Genomic DNA, 24,986 nt, shown 5'->3' with positions numbered 1-24,986 from the left:
TCTGAGGAATATTCTGTATCTGATGTCAGAGGGAAACAGCTGGACTGAAAAAAATGCACGACACATCATAAATGACATAACTCAAATAGTGCACGTTTATTCTGAACAGTATTTCTAAAGAGTTTGAGAAAAACAAAAACATGCTCCTGATGTACAAGGGCAATGATATAGATTAAAAATGGACCATCTTATTGTAAACAATTTGCTCCCCCTGCAACTTAACTTCTAACATTGAGAATGCATCTGTAAACTGCATACAGCATACCTTTGACTAAATCTTAACTCAAAAGACCAGGGGTGGCCTTAGCCAAATTAATCAGGAAGCAATTGCAGATTGAAAAGAAACATCCAAGTCAGCAAACACTTTACAAAACACAGACTTTGTGCATAGCAGCTGACCCTGGATTACAACATGGGGGAGAATAAAACAATTTGGGGGATCAAATTTTTACTAGACACAGGGCACCATCAAGAATTAACGAAATACCACATAAGTTTTTTTTTAAATTGTAACAGTATGTTATATTTAGTTGGCAGGTTTAACCAATAGCTGCATCATGTAAACTCAGCCAGTTTCTGTATACACAAAATAAAGTCTTTCCCTTTCCCCTCCCAAAAATGAGGGATACCTCTCCTGGATGATTCTTCTTCCCCTGTACCATGGCTTCCTCTAGTAGGAGTCTTTTTGTAGATAGTATCTTCATACTTCAACAGATATATGACAAAACCAGTTGCAGAGATTCAGGAATAACTCATATATACACAATTTACACTCTAAAGCTGTAAAGTCGCATATACTTTTCTCGCTAGATCTTCATCCAGAACACGAAGTGCTGGTGCGCTTTTTTCCCACTGAAACTCCCAAGTTCTAAAAAAATTTAGTTGTTCATAAGCTGCTATTTTCAAGCTAAAAGGAGGTCCTGCTGCAGCAACAAAGTAACTGAAGTTCTTTGCAGTAAGCCCATACTTCACACAATTTCAGTGTCTCTGGGTAACAGCACTAAGATACAGCATTCTCCTCCCACACTCAACACCGCTGATATACTAATAAAATACAACTGTTTGTCATTCAGAACTACTGACCTTCACTTGCCCTTATCCATGTACAGGGAACACAGCTTTCTATGAGATTTAGATTAAACCTTGTGTTCAAGATTCAACAACCGTTTCCAGGATTAATAGCCTGGGAAAAGGAGTCTTATATTTGTGGTTACTCTCTCTTCCACCTCCTACAAAACATTTTATCGGAAGTTACCATGAGGCAGGTTTGCTGTGGAATAGGAGCTTTAAGAATTATTTTCAGGGATACATTCATAGAATGATGGCAGCCCAAAGCAAAAAGAGACAGAAACAAAGGTTAATCCAAGTAACTTCAGACATCAGACTCATACTTTTAAACCTGAAGGAAAACTGTCTGTGAAACACACCGATTTGTGGAAGCCTACAACAACAGCAAATCCTAAGAGTTCATATCCCCACACCCATCTACCCAACCCAAACACTTACCATTTAGTTCTAGAAGAATGAAGAGCACTTTGCTTGGCACCAGAGGCAGCTATGGTCTGAGTTACAGCTGTGCTGCACAAACATCCTCAAATAAAATACTATCTCTCTCCCTCCACATACTTCTCTTGGTTTGGTCTACAGATGGCCAGGGAAACTATGTTGGCATATGACAAGCTAATTGTGCTTCAATACATCCTCTTCTAGAAAGATGCTGGAACTGCCAACGTAACCAGTGTGAGCAGATCCTAGCAGTACTAAAAATAGGCTTTTGTCAAAACTAGACTGCCTCTGGCCAAGGAAACCATTTGCATCTTTCTAGCCAGAGTCTGCCACCAAGTGTTGCAAACACAGGTGCTCAGGCCATGCACAGGGGCTTTTGTTGTTAGCGATCTGCCCATCCCCAAGACTCAGTGCAAACCCAGCAAACAGAGTAGCCGTTTTCCAGCGTAGGTCTGTCAAGATGCACTCCAACAAACACTACACACCTCTGGGAAAGAAAGAGTAATTCTGGAGCAGCTTGTACAGTCACCCCTCAGATATCAAAGACTGCATAATATGCAATGAGGGGTGCCATCCCTTGCCTCACCACAACTCCCGTCTTGAAATCCTTGGTTCTCAAGTCACCCTTGAATGACTGGACAGCACCTACTAACCAGATGTATGCTGCAATGCACACTATAGGTTGGAGGATTTCAAAGCAGATGAATTCAAGATGTGGATTTAAACTTTAAAAAACAAACAGGAAAGGAATGCAGTTCAATATCTACTTGGGGAATGGGGCAGGTTGGTGTTGTCTCAGCTCAGTGCACTTTCCCAGGTGCTTGGAGAAGAGTCCAAGCTCAAGTTGGTATTTGTATTGGCATACATAAAATCGCTGGCAACAGTGCATAGAAAGGAGCACTGATATTCACGCAAACAAAGCATGAAAGGATGCAAAGCAGAGCTTAGTAGAGTCTACTGTAGCTTTGAGGTTACAGTACTAGGAAGAAGCCAGTCAGCCTATTTTCCAAACCCATAAAATGCTCTAATATATGCTGCTTTCTCTGGTGCTCCATGAACACCCTCTCACGAGAGGAGAACTGCATTATTACCACTGAATGGGGAAAGGGGAAAAGAATCTTGAAAGGAGCAAACTATGCAGTTCTTAACCACCTCCTCCCGAAGGAGCCCATAAACACAGCAAGCCAAGCCAATCCCAAGCAAATCCAGGAGACCCCTGCAAAACTATGTGATTAAGGTCAGATTTGTGTTTGCCTTCTCAGCCTTGCTGCCTGGTTTCCTCAACCCTTGCCTCATCTCAGATTTGTCACCACAGATCTAGTAGCTGTAGCAAATTTATCTGGAGACAGGTGCTTGCCTTATGTGATCAAAGGTGGTAAGGTGGTCACAGTCACTTTTCCCATCCCAACAACACAGATAAAACTAACTCTCAATGAGTCCTACAGCATTTCGCCCATTTTTAAAGCAAGGGTCTTGCCTCAGGATTCATATTTTTACAAGGTTACTCTTGCCAACACCAGATCTAGCTCTTACTCTGGCAGAAGTCTGCTGGGAGTTGGGTAAATGAAAAAAAGAAAAAACAAAGACCACTCTAAACCCTCCTTTCAGTCAGTTAAGAAATGTAGCACCAGCTTGGGTGAGGAGTATTTAAAAAAAGCATTCAAAAAGATCAGCCCAGGCAGAGTGAAAAGGTATAGTAAAGTAGCCCGCCCTTCTCAGCAAAAGATGGAGGAAAAAGCCATACTCAAAAATATTGGCAAGAACTAAACATACTTTTTTGAGGTGGGGGGCATTAAGAGGAAGAGTGGGAAGTACTGAAGTAACATTCAAAGGCTGGGGGGAGTAAAGTACCCTGTAAGTTATAAAAAACAGAATAACGTAGGAGTCAAAGGACAAGATATTGCTTTTCCTTCCCCCCCCCCCCATTGGATTTACATTCTGCTTACTGAAAGAGAGAATTCTGAAGGAAACTTGTCATCAGGATAACCTGCTCAAGCCCTCCACACCTCAAACTTAAGAGATCTGCACACCTTTCCCCCCAAAAAAACAAACCCAAAACAAAACAAAACAAACAGAAAGGAGAGCTCAAAAAAAAAAAAACCCCAAACACGGATTGGACAATCCTTGGAAGAAGCATTACATTTTGTTGGAGAGAGGTCAAGAAAAAAAAAAAAGAGGATGAAGGGGTGGAGTAAAAAAAAAAAAAAGGAAGAATCAAGAGGCCTCTCTTTCCTTATTTGGCGACAAGCAAGTGCAAGAAAGTGTTCGTTGGGGTTTTGTTCAGTTGTCGGTCTTTTGCACATCTGCGTTCTGGCCAAGACAAGGGGCTTTGAGGTTTTTCTGCAGCACGTGAGCATCTGCGGGCTCTATCCTCTTGTAGTAGTTTTTCTTCGTTTCAATGATCTCAAAGCCGAACTTTCTGTAGAAATCAATTGCGGACTCATTGCTGATCTGGACATGCCTGGGACAGAAAGGAGGATAAAGAGAACAGGTATCAGAACTTCCTGTGGTACAGTATTCTGCCTCCACACTCAGAACGGTCAAAGACAAGGTAAGAAAAGGAGCTATCTAGATAGAGACAGGAATGATGGTGTAAGTTCAGGACTGGAAATTTTGGTCTTCCCAAATCAATCCTGAGCTAACACACAGCTCCTGGATGGCCTGTGGCAATCATTCTGAACAGTGGCAAATGCTTCCCCTCAGTAAAGCTCTTTTAAGGAACACAAATAGCAGAGAGACTCTGAAGCATTAGTAGCTCAGTAATTTCAATTTTTCTTAATCTGGAAGTGACAGATATTTTGTGGAAATATATAACAAAGTTTCACTGTAGAGCCAATTTTAACTTCCTGTACTGACACTTCTTAGATGACCAAAACAGTTGTCTGAGTGATGATCTCTACACGCTTGCAACGCTAAACTGGCAATGGTGTTTGATATGATTTTAACTCCTTGCTCACTTCTAACTATGCCTCTCTCCTCACAAAAAGCTATGGCAACACAAAGAAGCCCTATGGACTTACAAAGTCCCTTCCCCTTTTATCTATCTCCCCCAGAGTTTTACAGATCTTGCTAGAGTTTCAAGGCCTCCAAAACAAACAGCCTTCAGTTCTTCATTCTAAGTGACTAGGACATTTATTTGCACAAGTTCTATCAAAAAAAAGAAGAAAAAAAAATGATGTTTGGCTCAGCAAAAGGCATTAAACACTCCCAAAATTCAGTGGACACTGTACAAGCTAATGAATCACTTTGTCACGACAACATACTGCATAACCATAGAACTAAAGCAACTCTGGAAGCAACGGCAGAACAAAACAAAAGATCTTAGTGTTAAGCCCAATAAACACCAAATAGCTAAAAGAAAACTTCATAATAATGACAAATTTAGCCACTGATATCAAACTGGGTGCTAAGCTGCATAATATGTTCAGATGGAAAATGCACAAGCAACTGACATAGTAATAAAATCAGTGGGCCACTAAAAGAACTTTGTTATGCCCAACTTCGGGGGCTATTTATTGTCATCCCAGAAACCTACTCTGGGAAGTGGAAAGAAGGATTAAAAAGGATTTGTTTTTTGCATTAAAAACAGCACGCAGTTCCTTCACTGTGCACACAGTGCAAAAGCAAAAAGGAAAGCTTGTGCCAAGTAGCAGGCATCTGAGAGATACTTCATTACCACTTCTTCTGAGGCAGGAGAGCAGGGGTACAAGCCAAAAGGAGCTTTACTCAAAGTCCTCTTTAAAACACCTGTTCTTCTTACAGAGGTGGCACAAAGCTACAACAGTAGAGGTCTTGGAAGACTTTGCATCTCCTTGGCAGACGTGGACTAAGCTTCAGGACAAAGTCACTCCATTTATAGTGTTATCAGTGTACGAAACGCTCCTCACTAAGCATCTTCAACAGCCCTGGCAAGAGTTCAGGGTGCAGTTCTGTGGCAGCATAAGTCCATACAAGCCGTACCTGCTCTGGGACTCTCCCTACCAGCGCACCGTGCTTGTATTGGTGTAAGCAAGCAGCGATGGACACAGAAAAAGCTGGCTCAGAGAAGCGATCTGGCCAAAAACTGCATCAGCTCACTTGATATTCACACAGACAGTAATGCACAGGAAGAAGCAGAAGTGTGCAGCCAGCAGTGAAGGGGAAGCAAAGCTTTGGCATCTATGGATTTCAGGCTCTATTTCCATGGGGATCTATTAGGATGGCGGTGCTCTTGTAAGCAGCCCTGTCCTCTACCCCAGTGCTTGTTCTCATGTCTGCATCATGCCAAGTGCTTATGTAGACATGCAGTTGGTTTAAAAAAAACAACCCCCAAAACCACACTAAACTCAAAAACAACACCCAGAAACAAAACCAAAAACAGCTTCCCAGCTGGTTCAGGTCATTGACCTAGTTTACTGTGTTGCTGCACAAACACCTGACCTGGCACATTGCAAGAATGGGAATAAGCAGTTGGGCCTTGCTACTGAATGAGAACCTAGAGTGCTTGCAAGCACCTCTGATCTGATGTTCTACACAGTACTGTCATAAAAGACAGACAGCAAATGTATTAAAACTGCAGGCAAGACTTGCAGTATTTTCCATTCTGAGGACAACACTGTATGGTAAAAAAATTCTCTCACAAAAATTTTTTTTAGTAATACAGTGTAATTCTGCTATAGAACATAATTTTGTAACTAAACTACTTTCAAATTCAGCAAATTGCAGAAGCCCTTCTAAAGCAAGCAAGCTTTTGGTTTTCTCAGCATCACACAAGCAGCCCAGAATATGACCCCTGGCTTTCTTACTAGTACTTACAAGATGTCCCATGACTTCACTGAAATACATACTAAAAATGCTCTTGAATCTCCCTCCCTTTGCTCCCATATACACCTCTATCATCTCTCCAAAAATGCATGAGTATAACTCATTTACTTACAGATAGATGTTGTCAAAAGTGCCATCTTTTTCACAGATGTTTAAGACGTGATTCAACATTTTAGTTCCTGCCGAAAGGTAAAGAGATACTTAAGAAAACCAGAAGTGCACAATCAAGTCTGTACTGAGCTAAGGGCTTTCTTGAGGAGAGGCAGGTTAACTGCAGGTAGGCTAAAGTGACAGAGCTTGTGAGAACTAGGAAAGGCAAATAAAACATGGTGTATAAGTATTTCACTATCTTTCTGACTGCTCACAAAGTTTAATTCATTGTTTCTTTGGAGGGAAAAAAAACCCAACAGCTCAGAAGCACACGTATAAAGCAGCTTATTTAAACACTAGCTTCAAGGTCTCAAACTCACCTCAAAATACGGTCAAAACAATCTATAAAGCAGTGAGAGCATTGGTTAATTTTTTCTAATAAAGGCCTAGTAAAATAACTTAAAATAAAGTTATCTTTTAATTCCAGTTTGCCAAAGCAAACAGGTTACTCTAAGGTCTTGATTAATCTGGCCTATGTATTTGCAACATAGAGAAAAGAACTAATTGCAGTATAGACAGAAAGCAGGTACTACCCCTGAGCAGTAATAATCAGTAGTGATACAGACAAAATAAATAGGAAAAAACCTTCATTTAGAAGAGTGAAGAGATAAAGCAATGAAGGAATGTTGTGTTCTACTTATACATGACTTGCATACTGGCTGCATACCTCTGACAAATTATTTCATATCTCTGTGCGTCAATTTTCACATCTGTAGAAGCAAAGTATTTACATCACAGTATGATAACGTGATTAAAATAATCTGAAATCCTGAATTAGAAAGTTCTACAAAAAGTCAATTTCTAAAAGGCAGGGAAAAAAGAGCACATCATAAATCATACTCTTTCCCCGAAGTCCCTTCCAAAGAAATCAGTGGTCTGAAAGTGCACTATCTTGGTTAAAACTCTGAAAGAGCATTTAGAAGGCTGCACAGCAATCTGGTTTCTTTGGTGACTCAGATACATACGAAGATCCTCCTTACCTATTCCTAGCCTTCGGTAGGGTGCCAGGCATCCGAGTGTCATGATGTACAGTCTCTTCTGGTTCTGGGAGTGATCCACCCTACAGCACACTGCTCCCACTGCAATATCATTGAAATAGGCTGCCAGGGAGGGAAACAAAGTGTTATCAGTCGCAAATCTCAAACTGTACATACAGCTCCTTCATTTATGCCCTGTATCTTCCTTCCTTCCCTCTTGCTAATTCTCCCATCCAGATAAAATCACAGATTGTGGCTAACACTGAGTGAAGTTACCAATGATGCTCTGACACAGGGGTTGGCTTATTATAGTTCAAACCAACTAGGAATGACATCAGGAAGTAAGCTGGCAGCATGCATCTCAAGTTTTCTGCTGTAACAGAAAACATGCCTATTCCCAGTAAAATGGAAGCTGTTTAGAACACAAACCCTCTGAGGGTGGCGCTTTGAGGTTCCCAAACAGTTATTTTTCATTATGTAAAACAACAAAATAGAAGGATCTGCTATTCAAAACCATTATGGATAGCAATGATGAGCACTTCTGCCACCATAGCCCACAATTACTGGCAAGAACATTTGTACCTAATTTGGCTAGTTCGCCAACCTCCAGTACATCCTTGTAGAACTTGTCATTGTAGCTGACAGGAAAAATGACCTGGTTTAGCCTCTTCAGCTGCTTAATGTTGTGTGGCGTCACATCTCCCAGCTCGATCCGGCTACTGGAACAAATCAAAACATGCTTAACATCTGACACACTGCAAAATTTCCAAGGACACCAAAAATCAGTTATTTTATTTATGCTTAGAGAACTGTCCCACCTAATAATCAGTTCAATACACATTTGAACTGTAATGTTCAACCCATACAATTATGTCTCCTGTTGGTGGCTGATTTAACTCTCAAACCCAATTTCAGTCAGTACTATACAGTCAGAAGTTTCTCAGGCCACACTTAACACTGACGTACCATAGTATATGCGTGGCTTTATTGGGTGGGAGACAGGAGAACACTAATCTCTGTAGCAGTATTAGCTTTAACTTTATCCCATTAATTTCCTCATTGATCATCAAGATGACAGGGAAAAAAAAACAACAAAGAAAAGACGGGAGGGACAGGAGGCTAGAACAGAGACCAAGAAAATGAAGTCCTTATCCATGCTTCAAAGACAGCCTTAATTTTACCACCTATCAATATAAAGCTTATGCTTAGACAAAGACGAAGTCATTACTAGACAACTGTCTCTAAAAAGCAACAATACCGTGTGCAGCAAACTCCTGTTAAGCCTGTTAATATGCAAGCGTGCCACTGTCAAGGTGATATACACATCTATTATGATCATCACTGAAGTCATTCTTCCTGTTGACTGAGAGCAGAATCACAACCTTAAAATACCAGTACTGCACTGAATTGTACTGATAAGAAACAGACCAAGCTTCTCCCTTTTCTAAGACTAACTTCCTGACAGAAACATTACATATACAGAAGCAAATTAAAAAATAATAATAATAATAAAAAATTAGTTGATTAGTTGTTCATTTTCTCTAAGCCAATTTCTTGGCTGCAGGTAGACAGTTTTAATAAGGGCTACAAGAATGAAAAATAAGAAACCAAGATAAAAATCTTTTCCCAAATGGTCACTACAATACGTAGGCAGGTACTAAGCCAATGCATGTCGAGTTAGAAACGCACACAATTCTAGGTTCATCTCAGCCTTGTTTTACTGAATGCATACAGGCAACTAGCTTGTTTTCTGCTCAAACGTTGGTAAAGACACTGTTTGCCTTTTTTTAAAAAAGTCAAATTCTGTTTTCAGAAAGGCAGTTTTCAAAGATCCTTTTATGCCAGGCCTCAAAGTTCATTCTAGTAATGTGCACTAGCTGCTTTCCATCTCCAATGCCTCTTGTGCCTATGCAGCTTGTTTTTTCAGATAGGTTGATGCCTGGGACACAACAGCACAAATTAACTTAAATAATACAGTGAAACAAATAAGATGTAATAACCAACAACTTTTTTCAAGAACTCTACCAAGTAACGCGGAGTATAATCTGTCTCTGCCTTATTAACGGACCTTTATTATACATCAAAAACCCTTAAACAATTAGTACTCCAGATATCATACCAGTTATAGTTGTTGCTACCAATAATGGGTGATAAACACACAATGCTTTCTAGGCATTGTACTGCAGCCTGCAAAACTATGAGGAAAAGCTACAGGAATGGAGCCTTTAACGTTTACTTCAAGAAGCATAACTTGCCGTCACACCCACTTTCTCCTTTTCTTTTACAGCAAAGAATACAGTCTTCACTTCTGCAAAGGTATCAAGGACCACCATTGCCCACTCTCTGGTATGATACAGATCAGACAGTCTCCTTAGTGAGCCCTACAGAAGCTAAACAATTTGTAAGTAGGGTCTATCTTTTAGAGAACCATCTAGCATTAACTAATGGACTGTTGATGATTTTGTAATTCCCCATTAGAGTAATATGTTCCGGTTAATTATTCTAATTACTTAGAATTAATGGCTGGCATTTACATATTGAACTTTGCTGACTCCAAAGTCTAACCTTTCATCACACATTTGCTAAAGAGATTAAAAAGCCCTCCGGTGTCAAGCATCTCATGCCAGTATGGGTGCTTGCAAATTGTTCCAGGCAGCTCCTCATCTTCCCCCTACCACGGTGAACATGTTGATTGATCTTTCCCCCGTCACTGCAAGGGCAATTGCCAAGCCACGAATCCTTGTAGTTTGCCCCTGAGCTCTGCCCAATTGTACAGCAATCTCTTGAGAAACATCTCGCTAGAACTGGACAGTATGTTCTCCAACAGTGATCTCAAAAATGACAGAAGCAGCAACAGTCTCCATATTCTCGCATCTCAGCCATGTCAAGATACCCAGGCATACTACAAGCAACAGCAACAGGATATATTTCTAAAGTTTCTAGCTATAAACCACTATATTGTGCTGAAATAGTCTGCAGTGTCTCTTTTCCATGACTCCTACCACCACCAGCCCTTTGTTTCACAGCCTTTTCCATCTTCTAGATTATTTTTGCTCTCAATATTAAGATTCCTTTCTTCATGTATCACCACTTGTGCAAGCCCCTTTGATAATTATATTCCAACATTAAGTACTGAGCTAGTAAGGATGATCTCCTCACACTACAGAAGTACTCCCATTGTAAACAAGCAAATGATAGTAAAGTTATTAGATGGTGGGGTAACTGTAATACTTGTTTTATGCCCAGCTTAGCACAGCTGTTCAGCCTAGCATGACAGGGCTTCTTCCGGCACACAGAAGGCAAGTTGCATCCTTCTCTCATCCCAGTCAGTAGTACTGCTATCTTTTCTCACAAAGGGTAGGAATAAAACTCTGGCATGTGGGTTCCTGGGTGTATTTGTGTCTGGAGAGTTTTTCTGGAGTAGAACACCTCAGTAATGTCAAACTAGGAGTGAAGAGAAGACCCAGCAGCATCTTTTGCTGCAGTCTGCATCAGAGTGGAAACCAAAGGGAGCAGGTCTCAACTGCTCAACTAGATCAGATAACCTGCACAGTAGGAGGTCAGTAAGAGAAAAACCTCACATTCACACTCAGTCCCTTGAAAGCCTCGACCTCTTGTCCCAAAGTTTTAATAGTATATTAACCTTGGTTATACTTTTTTTGTATCAGTAGATCCAAGCTTCAGTAGCTCAGTAACACTAGCATGAACTCTTACGGTAAACTCACAGCAAATTTGTTACAGAGCAAGTCCCTCTTTATACTTGAGCAAAAATCTTAGACTATTATCAGGTAGTGTGTTTTCTAGTATTATTTTAACATTAATTAGTTACTAATGAAGCAAGAAATCAGGCATTAGAAGACAGTCACTATGGAATATTTATGATGACAGTGCAACAGGACAAAGATATATTGTTAGGGGCAGCCAGGACAAGATGGCTGTGAAAGGGACCATGGCCAGAACATGGACCTTCACCAAGAAGGTTTCAGACAGGGAATAAGTAAGTGCAGAAGCAGAGTCTAAGGCTGCTCATAGCTGCTGAGCCAAGACATCATCTCCGAGGCTGGCATCAGACCAGAGAAACAAGTTCCAGTAGTAGGTGGCTAAAAGGTGCTTCTGACACATCTCCTAGAGCCCTTGGGCTTCCCCACTATCTCTCACCACTTGCCACACTCATTGCTGCCTCCTGCCATCTCCTTCTGCCTGCCTCCTGTGCTCTGTCACTAGCTGTTTCCTCGTTGCTCGAGAGCTGCACCAGGGCCAGTAATTTATCCTGGAGGATAATATGAAAAAAGTTTGAGAAACACTTTAGGAAGCATAAATCAATATGCTAAATATGTCTGTTTAAATAGTATGCACTCAAACCATAAATTACTTTAATGTATAGCACTAGCTGATTAAAGCAGCACCACATCTATTACACACAAAAACATTTAATAAGTAAACTAAATGAGGACATGGAACGGAAGATCCACATCATGAGAGTTTATCACTTTGCCCGAGGACAGCACAGCAAAAGTGCCACTAGGGCCTCAAGTAAAAACATGGGAAAGCTGGCACTGCTGCTGAAAGCAGCAGTCTTGCTGTCCCTGAGCCACTCATTTCCATCCTCTTGCTGGCACAACCATTTGTGCAACAATGTGGTGAACCAACCTCAATTAAAACTAACCTAGCCAAAAAAAGAAAAGTTTAGTTTTAACCCACATCAGTCCCCTGATTGAGTTCACCACACAAGTCTTCTGCCAGCATAAAGAAGAGAAAAAAATTGCCAGAGGCAGAACCGGTCGGTTCTTGAGCAGAAGTGCCAGCCTACCCCCGTTTAAACTGGAAGTACTGTGCAAGAGGAGTACAGGGATCATTCAGAATCTAGATGATTTTGTGCTACACCTTATCATTTACCGAACAACGAGCACTTTGAACCTAAGGACTTAAAACTACCCCAGCCTCAAAAGATCCAAGACAAAGCACCTGTAACAAAGGACACAAAATGGTCACTCCTTCCTTTTCATTGGAGTAATGGAAATAGCTTCAGGGTTTTTTTTGTTTGGTTGGTTGGTTTTTTAATAGCTATTTACAAGTAGACCTGCTTCTTCAAGTTACCTCTGAGGCAAATTCAGTAACATAAATTTACTATATCAACTAAGGTCTGATTAGGCCAGTCCTGTGCATTCCAGCTCAGTATAGGCTGAACCAGAAATACCTATCCTCTGCTGTTGCAAAGAAAACAATTAAATCATGAGCTCAAATTAGCATATGAGAGAACAGAAAGATCTGTAGAGAGCCTGAAGCGCCCAGAAGGGGCATGCCCTCCTTAACAGATTATTTTATTCTATTATTCCGATAATATTCCTAAGAAGATACATACTTACTACTGGTATCCTACATCTCAAATAGCACTCCATGGAGCATGCAACAGTCTCATCTTAGGTGTCAAAGCTTCTGGACCAAGTCAGCCACCCCATCCCAAGCTACTGTTTTTAATAAGGAGGAATGAGGGACTCTTGGCTTTCCTAGATGCAGTATCAGCCCTCTGAAGCCACTCAGACATCTTCCATTGCAAGGCTGTTCCCAGGCTACCATTACTCTCATAGTTAGGCTTTCTTCTGATTTCCATTCTAAATGTACTCAAATTCTATCCATATGCTGTCTCGTTGCTCATTAGCTTCAGTAGTTGATGGGTACCAATACACCCTATCCCACATGCTTTTTCAGAGAGCTACCATGACCTCTTCATACTTTCCTTCTTGTAACTAAAGCCAAGCTCCTGGCCTCCTCCTTTAAGACTGGCTCTTAATTCCTACTATTGTCATACTAGCTCTTCTTTCTATTCCTTCAGATTAAAGTTAATTTTCCTTAAACATGGCCAACCAAAACTGCTTACAGCACCCCAAATACTTACTATTGCCTTGTACAACGGCAGTAAGTTTTCCCTGTCTCTACCAGAAGCATTTTCCTGACATATCCTAGGACTATGTTTGCATTTCTCACAACTGCAACATACAGTGACTCGGTTACTGAGGAAAAAATGCACTGAGACTTCACCAGTGAAGGGAACTGGTTTCTGGTGCATAAGGCTGCTGTTCGTTAAAAGTGCACAGTGACACTGTCCAGCAATATAAGAGTGGAAGTGAAGAGCGATCCATGAAATCCCAATGGAAGTGGGACGTTAGTGAGGTGCAATGCAGCAGTTACTGAAACTGGATGCATGCCCAAAACATCAACATTAACACTCCTGCTCTTGCATGCCAGTGCCCTAAGATCCTTCAAACACTTGCTAGAAAAAACCTTGTATTTTTTGTAGGACCAAATGCAATCCAATTAGTCCTACTGCAGCGGCATTCCTCTATCTGCAGCCTACTACAGGGCTGTGATTTGAATACTGTTTTTCCTAGAAGGTCTTAAATTCAGACTGGAAGTAACACAGGCTACATGAGACATTAGTGTTTGCTTATGCTAAGGCTGCCTTTTGCCCCTCGACATATACTGAAGGAGAAGTGCTATACACAATGATAGCTCAAGATGAAGCCAATTCGCAGAGTTACAGTTCAAGAGGAAACACAAATTCAGTCCCAGGGAATAGCAAGTGTTGAACACTAGTTTAGAACCAACATCAGAGAGAAAAAGGGGGAATTCCAAGTTTCTTAATGCTGTAAGAATCTCAGTCTCATTCAACTTTAAATAGTGCAAGGCTCTCCCCAGAAGGATGTGCCTGACTGAAACAGATCTTGGTGTAACTGATAGCCGGGCTCAGGCTTATTGAAGGCATCTGGCATGCTAAATTTAGCAGAGCTGTATCTGCAGCTCGCAAAACTTACTGAGGTATCATCAAACAGTCAGGAGAGGGAGCACAGGGGAGAAAAGTGCCCTAACAAATTAGAGGGCTTCAGAGAAGGTTTGTCACCTGCTAAGTGGCCAACTAGCTTTATTGCTTCTATTTTGGCTTCCAAGTCAAAGCAGGAGTCTAGACAGGATAATCCACTCATAAAATAAAACCAAACCAGAGCTATGAAAGCTATAGACCTGAAGGGTGTAGCTTTGCTTAGATTCAACTCCAAAGCCAAAAGAGCCTCTCCAGTGTTTTTTTTGTTGGGTTTTTTTTTTTTTTGGTGGTGGTGTTTTTTATGATGAGCTGTCTTGCTAGGCACACAAGTTAGTCTAGTTCTTGTGGGCAGACCGGTATGTTTTCAATTATCGAGAAGATCTGTGGGCTGTAAATCTACTGTGCTTCACTTGTCAGAAAACCAGAAGGATAAGTGCAAGCTTAGCATGCAAAAAGTCTTACCAATTTGCTTCTGAGCCCTCCTGATCTTCTTTAGCCCCACTTACTACTGAAAACATGTATTTGCATGACACCTGATACCCTGCTGGAAGTTACCCACAGCTGTGTGCTGGATTGTAGAAGGGCACAGTGATGTACAGAAGAAAGCGAAGCAATTTTAGAATCAGAATTAATAGAAGACTTCACTCAAGACTTGTGATTCAAATGGATCTCAGTGTGAATAGGTTTTACTGGCATGCGTCATAATTCCCCAAGACATACTGCAGACCCTCCTTGCCTCTCTCCTTTATAACAAAAAAATACACAGCATGTTACAGTCCAGGTTTCTTCATTATATTCAGATAATTCACTCTGCTTCAACCTAGAAAATCTGACCATTGTACAAAAGACTGGCTGGTCTTCACATGCAAGAAGCAAAGTTATGCTATAATAGCCTCACAGTTTTCCCAGCTGAAACCTGTTCTTCAAGAGTTGTACTAGACCCCAAATCTAGACTCAACTCTGATCTCAAAAAAAAAAAAAAGAAAAAAGACAACCCTAAAGCTAAAGTAGCAGTACAATCATGAAGCATCTCAGCTGTCTGATTATGCAAGTGCAAGGGGGAGACAGTGAGGTCATTTCAACAGTGTCAAATAAAAAAAAAACCCCAAAACCAACCCAAACTTTCCCAAGAAAATTAAAAGGTATATCATTCTGCAGCTGGATGCAAAGAGCAGGAATCACCATGCCCAGCTGACAGGATTTTCAAACTCCAAAATAAAAGAAATAAATGTAGTTGGTCTAGGACAGAAAAGCAGCCATACATACATCACTTAGTAGCCTGTAACACTTTGCTGCTTCAGAGCACCTCACGAGGTAAAGGCTTAGATATTATTTCTGCCTATCCCAGGTGCATCAAAGTCAGGTGAAAGAGGAAACAACTTGCCTGTGATCATACAGCAGATAAAGAGCTGCCAGAAATCCTAACTCTCCATTGCTGGTCTAACCACTTTTCCTTATTAGTCAAGTAAGCTCACAAGAACATTCAGATTTTGAACCATGACTGCAAAGCAGAAGTACTTTACCAGTTTGAAACAACTTAGCTTAAAAATTAGTTTTGTGTCTCAATTACCAATACCCTGAGACATCTTACAAGTTACTGCCCCTTTCCATGCACTCAGTGTCCCCGGATATAACAGTTATAACCCTTACTTGCCTCACAGGAGATCGTGAACCTTCGGTAATTAACATTCATGAAGTACCTGATGGTCCTCAGGTGAGAACAGAGGCTTACCTTCAAATTCAAAGTAGAAGTGATTCTGGGTTCACAAAGTGCCTTATTTACATAAATCCATATAGCTCAAAGGCACTTCTTCTACTTATATTAGGCAACAAACTATAGAATTGATGTATCAGGAGAAATGCATTTATCTGCTTCACACAAGCTATTTCTAGGAGTCACTGAAACACCTTTCTTTACAAATGCCTGTGTCCATTAGATTAGCAAAGAAAAAATGGCAGGTCCTTATGGGTCTCCTGGCTATACTTCACATTTCAGTCCCAGGGTTGGTGTTTTTTTGAGGTGTTCAAATCATGCCTTATATAAAGAACACACTGTGAAAAATTAACAGAACATGCTATCAGTTCTATGCGCCTACCTTCAAATACTTCTAAGGCAACAATAATTGCAAGCACCTAATTTATCAAGCACAAAAAGCTATTTTTTTCCCCCTTTCCTTTTCCCAGTTTTGAATAAGAATGAATTGTTCTCAAATGAAAATTTGTGCTAATGAGCTACTTATTAAAAACCAAACACATCTCCTTTAACTGCAATTTTCAATCTAATTTGTGATCTTTACTGACAAAAAATTCCAAGCACCATGTAGAGAAAACTTTCACAAGCCTTAAATTGCTGCCCTGGGTCTCACCCCACACTCTCAAGAGAAGATAAATACAATGGTCAGATGGTGGAAATGGGAAATTTTTTCAGGGACTGAAATTCTAGTCTGCTAAGGGCCAAAAATCACATGGAGCCTGGAAAAGAATGAGGAGAGCAAGGAGGAAGCCTAAGTGAGCTCAGGAAGCACTTCATGCATCAAGATCTTACCATGCAGCATGGTATTTTCAATCCATTTTAAAAAAATTACTCTGCCCCCAGGAAAATTCAAATATCTCAATCTTAGTCACCTAGTGACAGTGTTGTGGAAATGGTTTTGCTCTATTTTCTATAAAGCCTTGTTTCAGCAGAACTGCTACCTTACACTTCCAGAGGGCAGACTTTGGCCTGTTTAGGAGACTGGTCGACAGAGTCTCCTGGGAGGCAGCCCTACAGGGCAAAGGAGTCCAGGAAGGCTGGACATTCTTTAAGGAGGAAGCCCTAAAGGCACGAGAGCAGGCTGTCCCCAGGTGCCGAAAGACGAGCCGGTGGGGAAGAACATCGGCCTGGCTGAGTAGAGAGCTTTGGCTAGAACTCAGGAAAAAGAGGAGAGTCTACGGCCTCTGGAAGAAGGGGCAGGCAAGTCAAGAGGACTACAAAGGTGTAGCGAGGTCGTGCAGGGAGAAAATTAGAAGGGCCAAAGCTGAGCTAGAGCTCAATCTGGCTAATGCCATAAAAGACAACAAAAAAATACTTCTTAAATACATTAGCAGCAAAAGGAGAGCTAAGGAGACTCTCCAGCCTCTATTAGACAGGGAAGGAAACACAGTGACAAAGGATGAGGAAAAGCCTGAGGTACTTAATGCCTTCTTTGCCTCAGTCTTTAATAGTAGGGCCAGTTGTTCTCTGGGTACCCAGCCCCCTGAGTCAGAAGATAGGGACGGGGACCAGAATGGAGCCCACATAATCCAGGGGGAAGTGGTCAGTGACCTGCTGCACCACTTAGGCATTCACAAGTCTACGGAGGCTGATGAGGTCCACCCAAAAGTACTGAAGGAACTGGCAGAAGTGCTCACCAGGCCCCTTTCCATCATTTACCAGCAGTCCTGGCTAAGTGGGGAGGCCCCAGTTGACTGGAGATTTGCAAATGTGATACCCATCTACAAGAAGGGCCGGAAGGAGGACCCAGGGAACTACAGGCCTGTCAGCCTGACCTCGGTACTGGGAAAGTTGATGGAGCAGATCACCCTGAGTGCCATCACACGGCATGTAGAGGATAACCAAGGGATCAAGCCCAGCCAGCATGGGTTTAGGAAAGGCAGGTCCTGCTTGACCAACCTGATCTCCTTCTACGACAAGGTGACCCAACTAATGGTGAGGGGAAGGCTGTGGATGTTGTCTGTCTAGACTTCAGTAAAGCCTTTGACATGATTTCCCACAGCATTCTCCTGGAGAAACTGGCTGCTCATGGCTTGGATGGGTGTACTCTTCATTGGGTGAAGAACTGGCTGGATGGCTGGGCCCAAAGAGTGGTGGTGAATGCAAGTTTACTCCAGTTGGTGGCTGGTCACAAGTGGTGTCCCCCAGGTCTCTGTGGGGCCAGTTCTGTTTAATATCTTAATCAATGATCTGGACGAAGGGATTGAGTGCACCCTCAGTAAGTTTGCAGACAACACCAAGCTGTGCGGGAGTGTTGATCTGATTGAGGAGAGGAAGGCTCTACAGAGGGACCTGGACAGGCTGGATCAATGGGCTGGGGCCAACTGTATGAGGTTCACCAAGGCTAAATACAAGGTCCTGCACTTGGGCCACAACAACCCCATGCAACACTACAGGCTTGGGGAAGAGTGTCTGGAAAGCTGGCTGGTGGAAAAGGACCTGGGAGTGTTGGTTGACAGCCACCTGAATATGAGCCAGCAGTGTGCCCAGGTGGCCAAGAAGGCCAATGGCATCCTGGCTTGTATCAAAAATAGCATGGCCAGCAGGACTAGGGAAGTGATCATGCCCCTGTACTCGGCACTAGTGAGGCCACACCTCGAATACTGTGTTCAGTTTTGGGCCCTCACTACAAGAAAGACATTGAGGTGCTGGAGTGTGTCCAAAAAAGGGCAACGAAGCTGGTGAAGGGTCTAGAGCAGAAGTCTTATGAGGAGCAGCTGAGGGAACTGGGGTTGTTTAGCCTGGAGAAAAGGAGGCTGAGGGAAGACCTTCTCGCTCTCTACAACTACCTGAAAGGAGGTTGTAGAGAGGTGGGGGTTGGTCTCTTCTCCCAGGTAACAAGTGACAGGACGAGAGGAAATGGCCTCAAGTTGTGCCAGGGGAGGTTTAGACTGGATATTAGGAAATTTTACTTCACTGAAAGGGTTATCAAGCATTGGCACAGGCTGCCCAGGAAGTGGTTGAGTCACCATCCCTGGAGGTATTTAAAAGACATTTGGATGAGGTGCTTAGGGACATGGTGTAGTGGTGGTCTTGGTAGTGTTAGGTTTACGGTTGGACTCGATCTTAAAGATCTTTTCCAACCTATACGATTCTGTGATTTCCTTCCCATAATGAATTAATTCAATACGCTTTGACACAAATACACAGTTACCCATTTCAGTGACGTGCTTCTCTGCTCTCAGGTCTTCAAGTCCAAGAGTCTCCAAATAACCAGCAATTCTTCTGTGCATAGACAGCTTCTCCCCCCCCCACCGCAAATCTCCCTCCTGACAAACTTTTGCTGCTCTAAAACTCCCACAGAGGTCACTTCTTCCCTTCCCCTCTTTCAGCAGGGAGCAGAAAGTAATCCTGACATTGCCTGCCTCACTTAGAGCAGAAGGGATGCAAGGAGGTACTGCACTTCTCTCTTATCAATTCCCAAACAAATATAAAGATCCAACTTCTCCTGTCCTTTCCTCCTCCTCCGGGTAAAAATATCTAGCACCTTCTCAGATTATTGGTCTGAACGCTGCTAATGCTTGCTAAATGGGCAGGCTCTTCAAGTTCTGAATCATTTCCACTTGGATAAAAGTATTTTTTTGGCTCAACCATCACCCATTATCCCCCATTTTAGAAGAGATTTAATGTGGCAAAGGAGGATGCATCATTTCTCTTGTCCTCAGGAGATGGCAGCAGAGTCTGTGGCATTTGTGAATAACTAAAGATACTACATTTTTCACAGAAGAAATGTCCCAACCTAGCAAGCCTATCTATATACAATCTATATTTTTACATGGATTTGTGACTTTAACAAAATTACATCTATAATCTTGTTAAAGCCACATATTCATGTAAAAATAACTGAATGGTCAAAAACCACTCAAAAGCCAAGATTGGGTTCTAAAGTGCTTCAGTAAAATGGCTACAATCCCTATGCTACCTTCTTATCCTCCCAATCCTTCCTACTTCATGGAATGTCTTAATCTGGTTATGGAACTAAATTCAAAGTGGTAAGAGTTACAAATTCAGTTAAAGTATCTATAAGAAACTGCACTGAGTTTTTATAAACTTAATTTAGAAGATATTAAGCTATTTGTAAGCATGCATATAGGCAAGGTCTAAATTTACCATCCATGAAATTAAATGCAGAAAGTATAGCTCACGCTTGGACATTTCTAGGTTCAGAAAAATCCTAAAACCAAACAATTACTTTCAAGCTCAATTACCTTTTTTGTCCTGCCTCCAGTGCATATGACAATTCAGCAGTTTTCTCATAAACTTGGAACTTCCTCCCATATACGTTAAGCTTAGCACTGTGCCTTGCAAATGGAAACAAATCAACAGTTCTGCACAAACTCTGTAATACCAACTCAGAAGAGTAGAGAAAAAAAAACTCCCTGTTCTCACGAGAAACATGCACAACTTCAGGACCTTGAAGAGTTTACTTTGTGAATCCAGGCAAAACAAGCAGAGATATCAAAGCTTACCCATAACTATTCACCATACTTTAAATACACTATTGTTATTTTTCTGTTATGCTCAGTATTCCCCAGCTGTGATGTCTCTTCTACAAAGGCAGCCAGAATAGCACTAGCCTGCAAAGCCTCTCAGTTATGAAGTTCTCTGTGGCAGCAGCTACCTTTTGTATAGCATCTAGTCTGAAGGGCTCTTCCGCAGCAAGTCAGGACCCTTGGAAACTACAAAGCATAAGACGTAACTGCAACACATACAAGTTTAGAGGCAGTCTCCTAGAAGTTTCTTACAGAAAAGTAGTGCACGTTGCTTTCTAAGACAGCAGTATAACACACAGCACTCTGCTCCCTGTTTCAGTCAGTTTTTCATCACGTGGCTAAACGTATGCTGCCACATGACAATCCCACAGTGTTTCCCATCAAAACCGGAGAGGGGTTTCGTCAATGTGACAAAATAACACACATGCATGGGAACACAGGCACCAGACCCAGCTTGTAACATGCACTACATGCTCTATATATGAGCGGACACTGCCGGTCACATAGCAGGTACAAGCATACAATGGAGCACACGTCTTGCATCACACCCCTCGTGTAATGTGGTGTTTAGGTAAGGGCAGCAGGGAAAGGCTGGATGACTTATTCTCACAGGCTTTATCTGAACTGAAACAGGTCAGGAAAGCACCCTTATTGTTAGACATCAAAAGGCCACAGACAGCAACCAGCAAGTGCTCAAGAATCAATACAAGATTTTCTGTTTTCTTTCCTTAAAACCAGTAGCATAACAACTGTAATGAAAATGCAAAAACACTGAGCAACAAGTGAATCAACACTGTGAAAGCAGTAAAGTGCAGGGAGTATTATTTACATCTGCTCTACAAAAACAGGCAAATCACTACAGACAGCAGAACCTGAGTCCCTCCCACTGATAGTTTTCCTCATGCAAATCCAGGTCTAAAATAGATTTTCAAATTTCAGAACTAACAATAACAACATTTAGGAATACAATAAATTAAAAAATAAATTAATCTCTAGAGAATCATGGAGTTCACTGACAGAACAGTGAATTACCTCAGTTTTTCAACTCACATTAAAAAAAAAAGGAAACATAACAAGTCTCTAAACTATTAAAATCATTCAGAAGATGAGGATAGAGTGAACATAAAGCAAATTATCACAAAAGCAGGTAGGAGGTAATAGCAATTACCAGTTCAGAAGCTGGTGTTTAACTCATCAAATAAGAGAAAACCCACAAAATTTTAAGCAGCTCAGAAAGCAAAAAAACTTTCACTATCTCTGAAACTAGAGGTCCTCTGTAAAAGAAGTCACCTAATCTCAAATACCCTGATGACAGAGACACTACAACCCCCTATGCATTATTAACACACTGCTATGTGCTATTTTGAATTCAGAGCGCTAAGAAAGAGGGCTGCAAGCAACGCACATTGACTACACAATCTCTTTTAGATCTGAAATTTCAAAACATCAGTGAACTTTCTAGTTTCTTATTTGATTCTTTCTCTGCCAAAGCAGACTGTTCATAATTACAGCTGATGTTATGGGTCTTAGTGCTCCCAAAATTATCTCTGCACTTTGTGGTGTGGGTTACTATGCAACGCATACACTCCCAGAAAAAAGTTCTCAGATGGAGTCAGTTTGTTCAAAAGAACTGATCCACAATTTTGGATTCAATACTGAAGACAGATTGGATCCCTTCCAACACCACATTAGTTTCTGTATGTTGGGAGTTAAAGCTTTAAATCTATTTTTGGACCTATCTTCTGACAGTACTTGGTTTTTAGGGATCTTCTCCGATCTTTGTAGCTTGACTAACAATTTGGTTTTGTTCCAGAGCACCCCTATGTAATTTAATATATTCCTTCTGAAATCTTTGTCTAGTCCTTTGATTCTCTCATTGTATTTAAATTGGGTTATTTTTCAATTTGAGTTCTATTGGCTGATTTACCTCAATCTGAATTTTTAGAGAGCACCTGAATCCAGGTGCTCTCTATAAATATGAAGATTTTTGATTCTGCACAAGAACTTGCTGCGTGATGCTAACAGTGTTTTGACAAGACAGGAATATGCTGCTCTTCAAAGAGATGAAGGAGTACCATAAAAGTGGAAATACACAAGTACACAACCCAAAAGGATCAGTTCTGAAGCTGAATCGGTGATAAAGCTGCCTGTAAGTTAAAGTAAAGTAACAGAAATAAAGTTTGGTGCTCTGGAAGCAGAAAAGGGGTGGTGGTGGTGTTTTTTTTCTCTCCATAGTTTTTTATTTTAAAAAAAAGTTGTAAAAAGCTCCTGAAATAAGAAGTCCTGAGCAGTGCAAGCAAAGCCAGGGCTCAGCCCCTCAGGGAGTGCCGCAGCATGGCGGACAGCTCCAGCTGCCACCTGCCAGGAGACCTCCACGGCTCCAACCTGACATGCCTGGGCCATTTTCCACCTCACGCATCCAGGCCCCGTAACCCTGTCCCTCAACTCACGACTGACGTACAGCCAAAGCAGAGCTAAGCTGTAGAAAACAGCAGAACAGTCAGAGGATAAAAGGAAACCCAGTTTCGTCAGGAGCGCTGCTGAACAATGATCACGTCAACTGCCACTTCATCTTGGCTGATTAGTGCTGTTGCTCTTCTCACAAACTCTGTCATCCTCATTATAAGGTGACTAAGAGGCAGGGTGCCCTGTTTCATGTAGGGTGGTGCAGGCGAATAAAGGATTGCCCAGTATCCCCAACACAGCTATTTAATGTCAGCTGAGAGTCAGTTTATTTGCAATCACCACTGAACATCTTTCTACAGATACCTGCCAGCCCCTCATGATGTCTGAAGCTGCTTACACACTGTAAGAAATAGCTAAGTATCTGTTATCAAGCAGTCTTGTGCGACCTTACCCCAATTGCTAATAGGCTAAACCCCTTACCTTTTCTTAGTTAAAGCTTAAGTGCTTCAGCTTCCATTCATCCTGCCTTAAGCTGCCAAACTGGAATAATAATGCCCAGCATTGCATAACACCAGTTTCAAGGGAACTGGTTTAATACTCCTTTGAGAAACAGCTGTGGAAAACTTCCTTTGTGTGTATGAAGAAACTGAGGCACAGAGTGGAAGAATCATGTTTTGTGGAGCACAGGTGACACTGAAATTAATAAACATCAGGTGATTTAACCAACACTGAAAAACCTGTCCCAAAGTGACCCGTACAAGGTCGTGCAGGTCATCTGACACCAGAGCAGAACTGCGACTCTAAAGGCTTCCAGTCTCCTGTTCAAACACCACACCTTGCTGCCTCCACTCAGCAGGAAATCCAGTGTTTCAGCCAACCACATCTGAAATCTCTAGGTTTTCAAGACCCACCGAGAAGTGAAGCCAGGCCCAAAGCAGTGTGCTACAGAAATCAGACACAAAACACAGCTCGTTTTCATCCATCCACATTGTACAGCCTCCACGTAGATAAACGCTTAGAGACTTAAACCAACAAAAGCACTAAGAGGACGTTACAAACAATAGCACTGCAAAACCACTCGTCCCAGGCCGGCAGCTTTTCCCCAGACCCAACAGTGCTTCTTCGCTGTCGCTAGACAAGTAGGAAAGTCCAGCCAGCACCCCCCCGGCCAACTGCTTTCTCCGTTCGTTTTGCAGATAGCTAGAGCCTGCAAGCCGAAGTCACCCAGGAGCACGCAGAGCCACTGCGTCCCACCAGCTCAGCAGAGCAGGGCTGAGCGCGGAGACTTTTTGCTCCGGCAGCAGAATAAATTTCACGGCGAGGGGGGCTCCTGCGGGGAGCTCTTGCTCAGCTGAAAGGGCACCATCGCGCAGCGACGGGACGGCCGGCTTTTCTCCTTTCACACCAGCCCCCGGCGGCGCAGATCACGGCCCCTCTCCCAGAGGGCGGGACAGACGCAGAGACATTCCGCCCCCCCAGCCCTGAGGCGACGGCGGCTGCCGGCGGCAGCGGGGGTGGCAGCGGCAGCACCACTCGGCCCCCTCCGCCTCCCGCCAAGGCGCGGCGCCGCCCGCCCGGCGCTCTGCCCGCCGCGCCTGGGCCGCGTCGCCCGGGCCCGCCCCGCTCCGCTCCCCGCGCCGCCCGGCGGCGAGCGAGGCGGTACGACCGAGGCTAGCCCGGGCGGGCGCCGCCGCCCTGTCACGGCCGGGCCGGGCCGGGCCCAGCCCCGCGGGGCGCGCCGGGCCCGCACTCACCCCTTCATGGTGCGGCCGCGGCCTGGCCGGCGCCGGCGTCTGCGCTGGCTGCGTGAAGGGCCCGGCGGTGCGGCTCCGGCCTCCCCCTCCTCGGCCCGGGCAGCGCGGGCGGCTCAGCCTCCTGCTCCCGCGCCCGCTCCACATGGGCCTCCGTCCGCCCGTCCGCCTGCCGCCCCGCCCCCGTGACCTCTCACCTCACGCCACGCGCGCCCCCGCCCGCCACCGCGCCGGCATGACCCCTCACCCCCCTCCTTCCCGCCCCCGCCGCGCACGCGCCGCGCCCGCCCCTCGCCTCCTCCCCTCGAGGGGGGGCGGAGCGGCGCCGCG

General features: G+C 43.1%; 1 protein-coding gene across 2 annotated transcripts; it reads right to left on the bottom strand.

Moving 5' to 3' along the window:
* Nucleotides 1-72: 72 nt before the first annotated feature.
* On the bottom strand, nucleotides 73-24,857 carry NAA50 (N-alpha-acetyltransferase 50, NatE catalytic subunit). 2 transcript variants are annotated; one of them, XM_072881052.1, is made up of 5 exons: nucleotides 24,660-24,857; nucleotides 8,019-8,152; nucleotides 7,440-7,559; nucleotides 6,422-6,488; nucleotides 73-3,967 (listed from the first exon to the last, which is right to left on the bottom strand). In XM_072881052.1, the coding sequence occupies exons 1-5, from the start codon at nucleotides 24,665-24,667 to the stop codon at nucleotides 3,787-3,789; spliced, it is 510 nt and encodes a 169-aa protein (XP_072737153.1). In that variant the 5' UTR covers nucleotides 24,668-24,857; the 3' UTR covers nucleotides 73-3,786. The 2 variants fall into 2 exon arrangements, with proteins under 2 accessions (XP_072737153.1, XP_072737144.1); XM_072881043.1 differs by having other exon boundaries at nucleotides 8,019-8,155; nucleotides 24,660-24,856.
* Nucleotides 24,858-24,986: the final 129 nt, after the last annotated feature.

The sequence above is a fragment of the Ciconia boyciana genome, chromosome 1 (genome assembly GCF_034638445.1).
Source record: "Ciconia boyciana chromosome 1, ASM3463844v1, whole genome shotgun sequence".
Classification (NCBI taxonomy): Eukaryota; Metazoa; Chordata; class Aves; order Ciconiiformes; family Ciconiidae; genus Ciconia; species Ciconia boyciana.
This window is presented reverse-complemented; position numbering and strand designations above follow the sequence as displayed.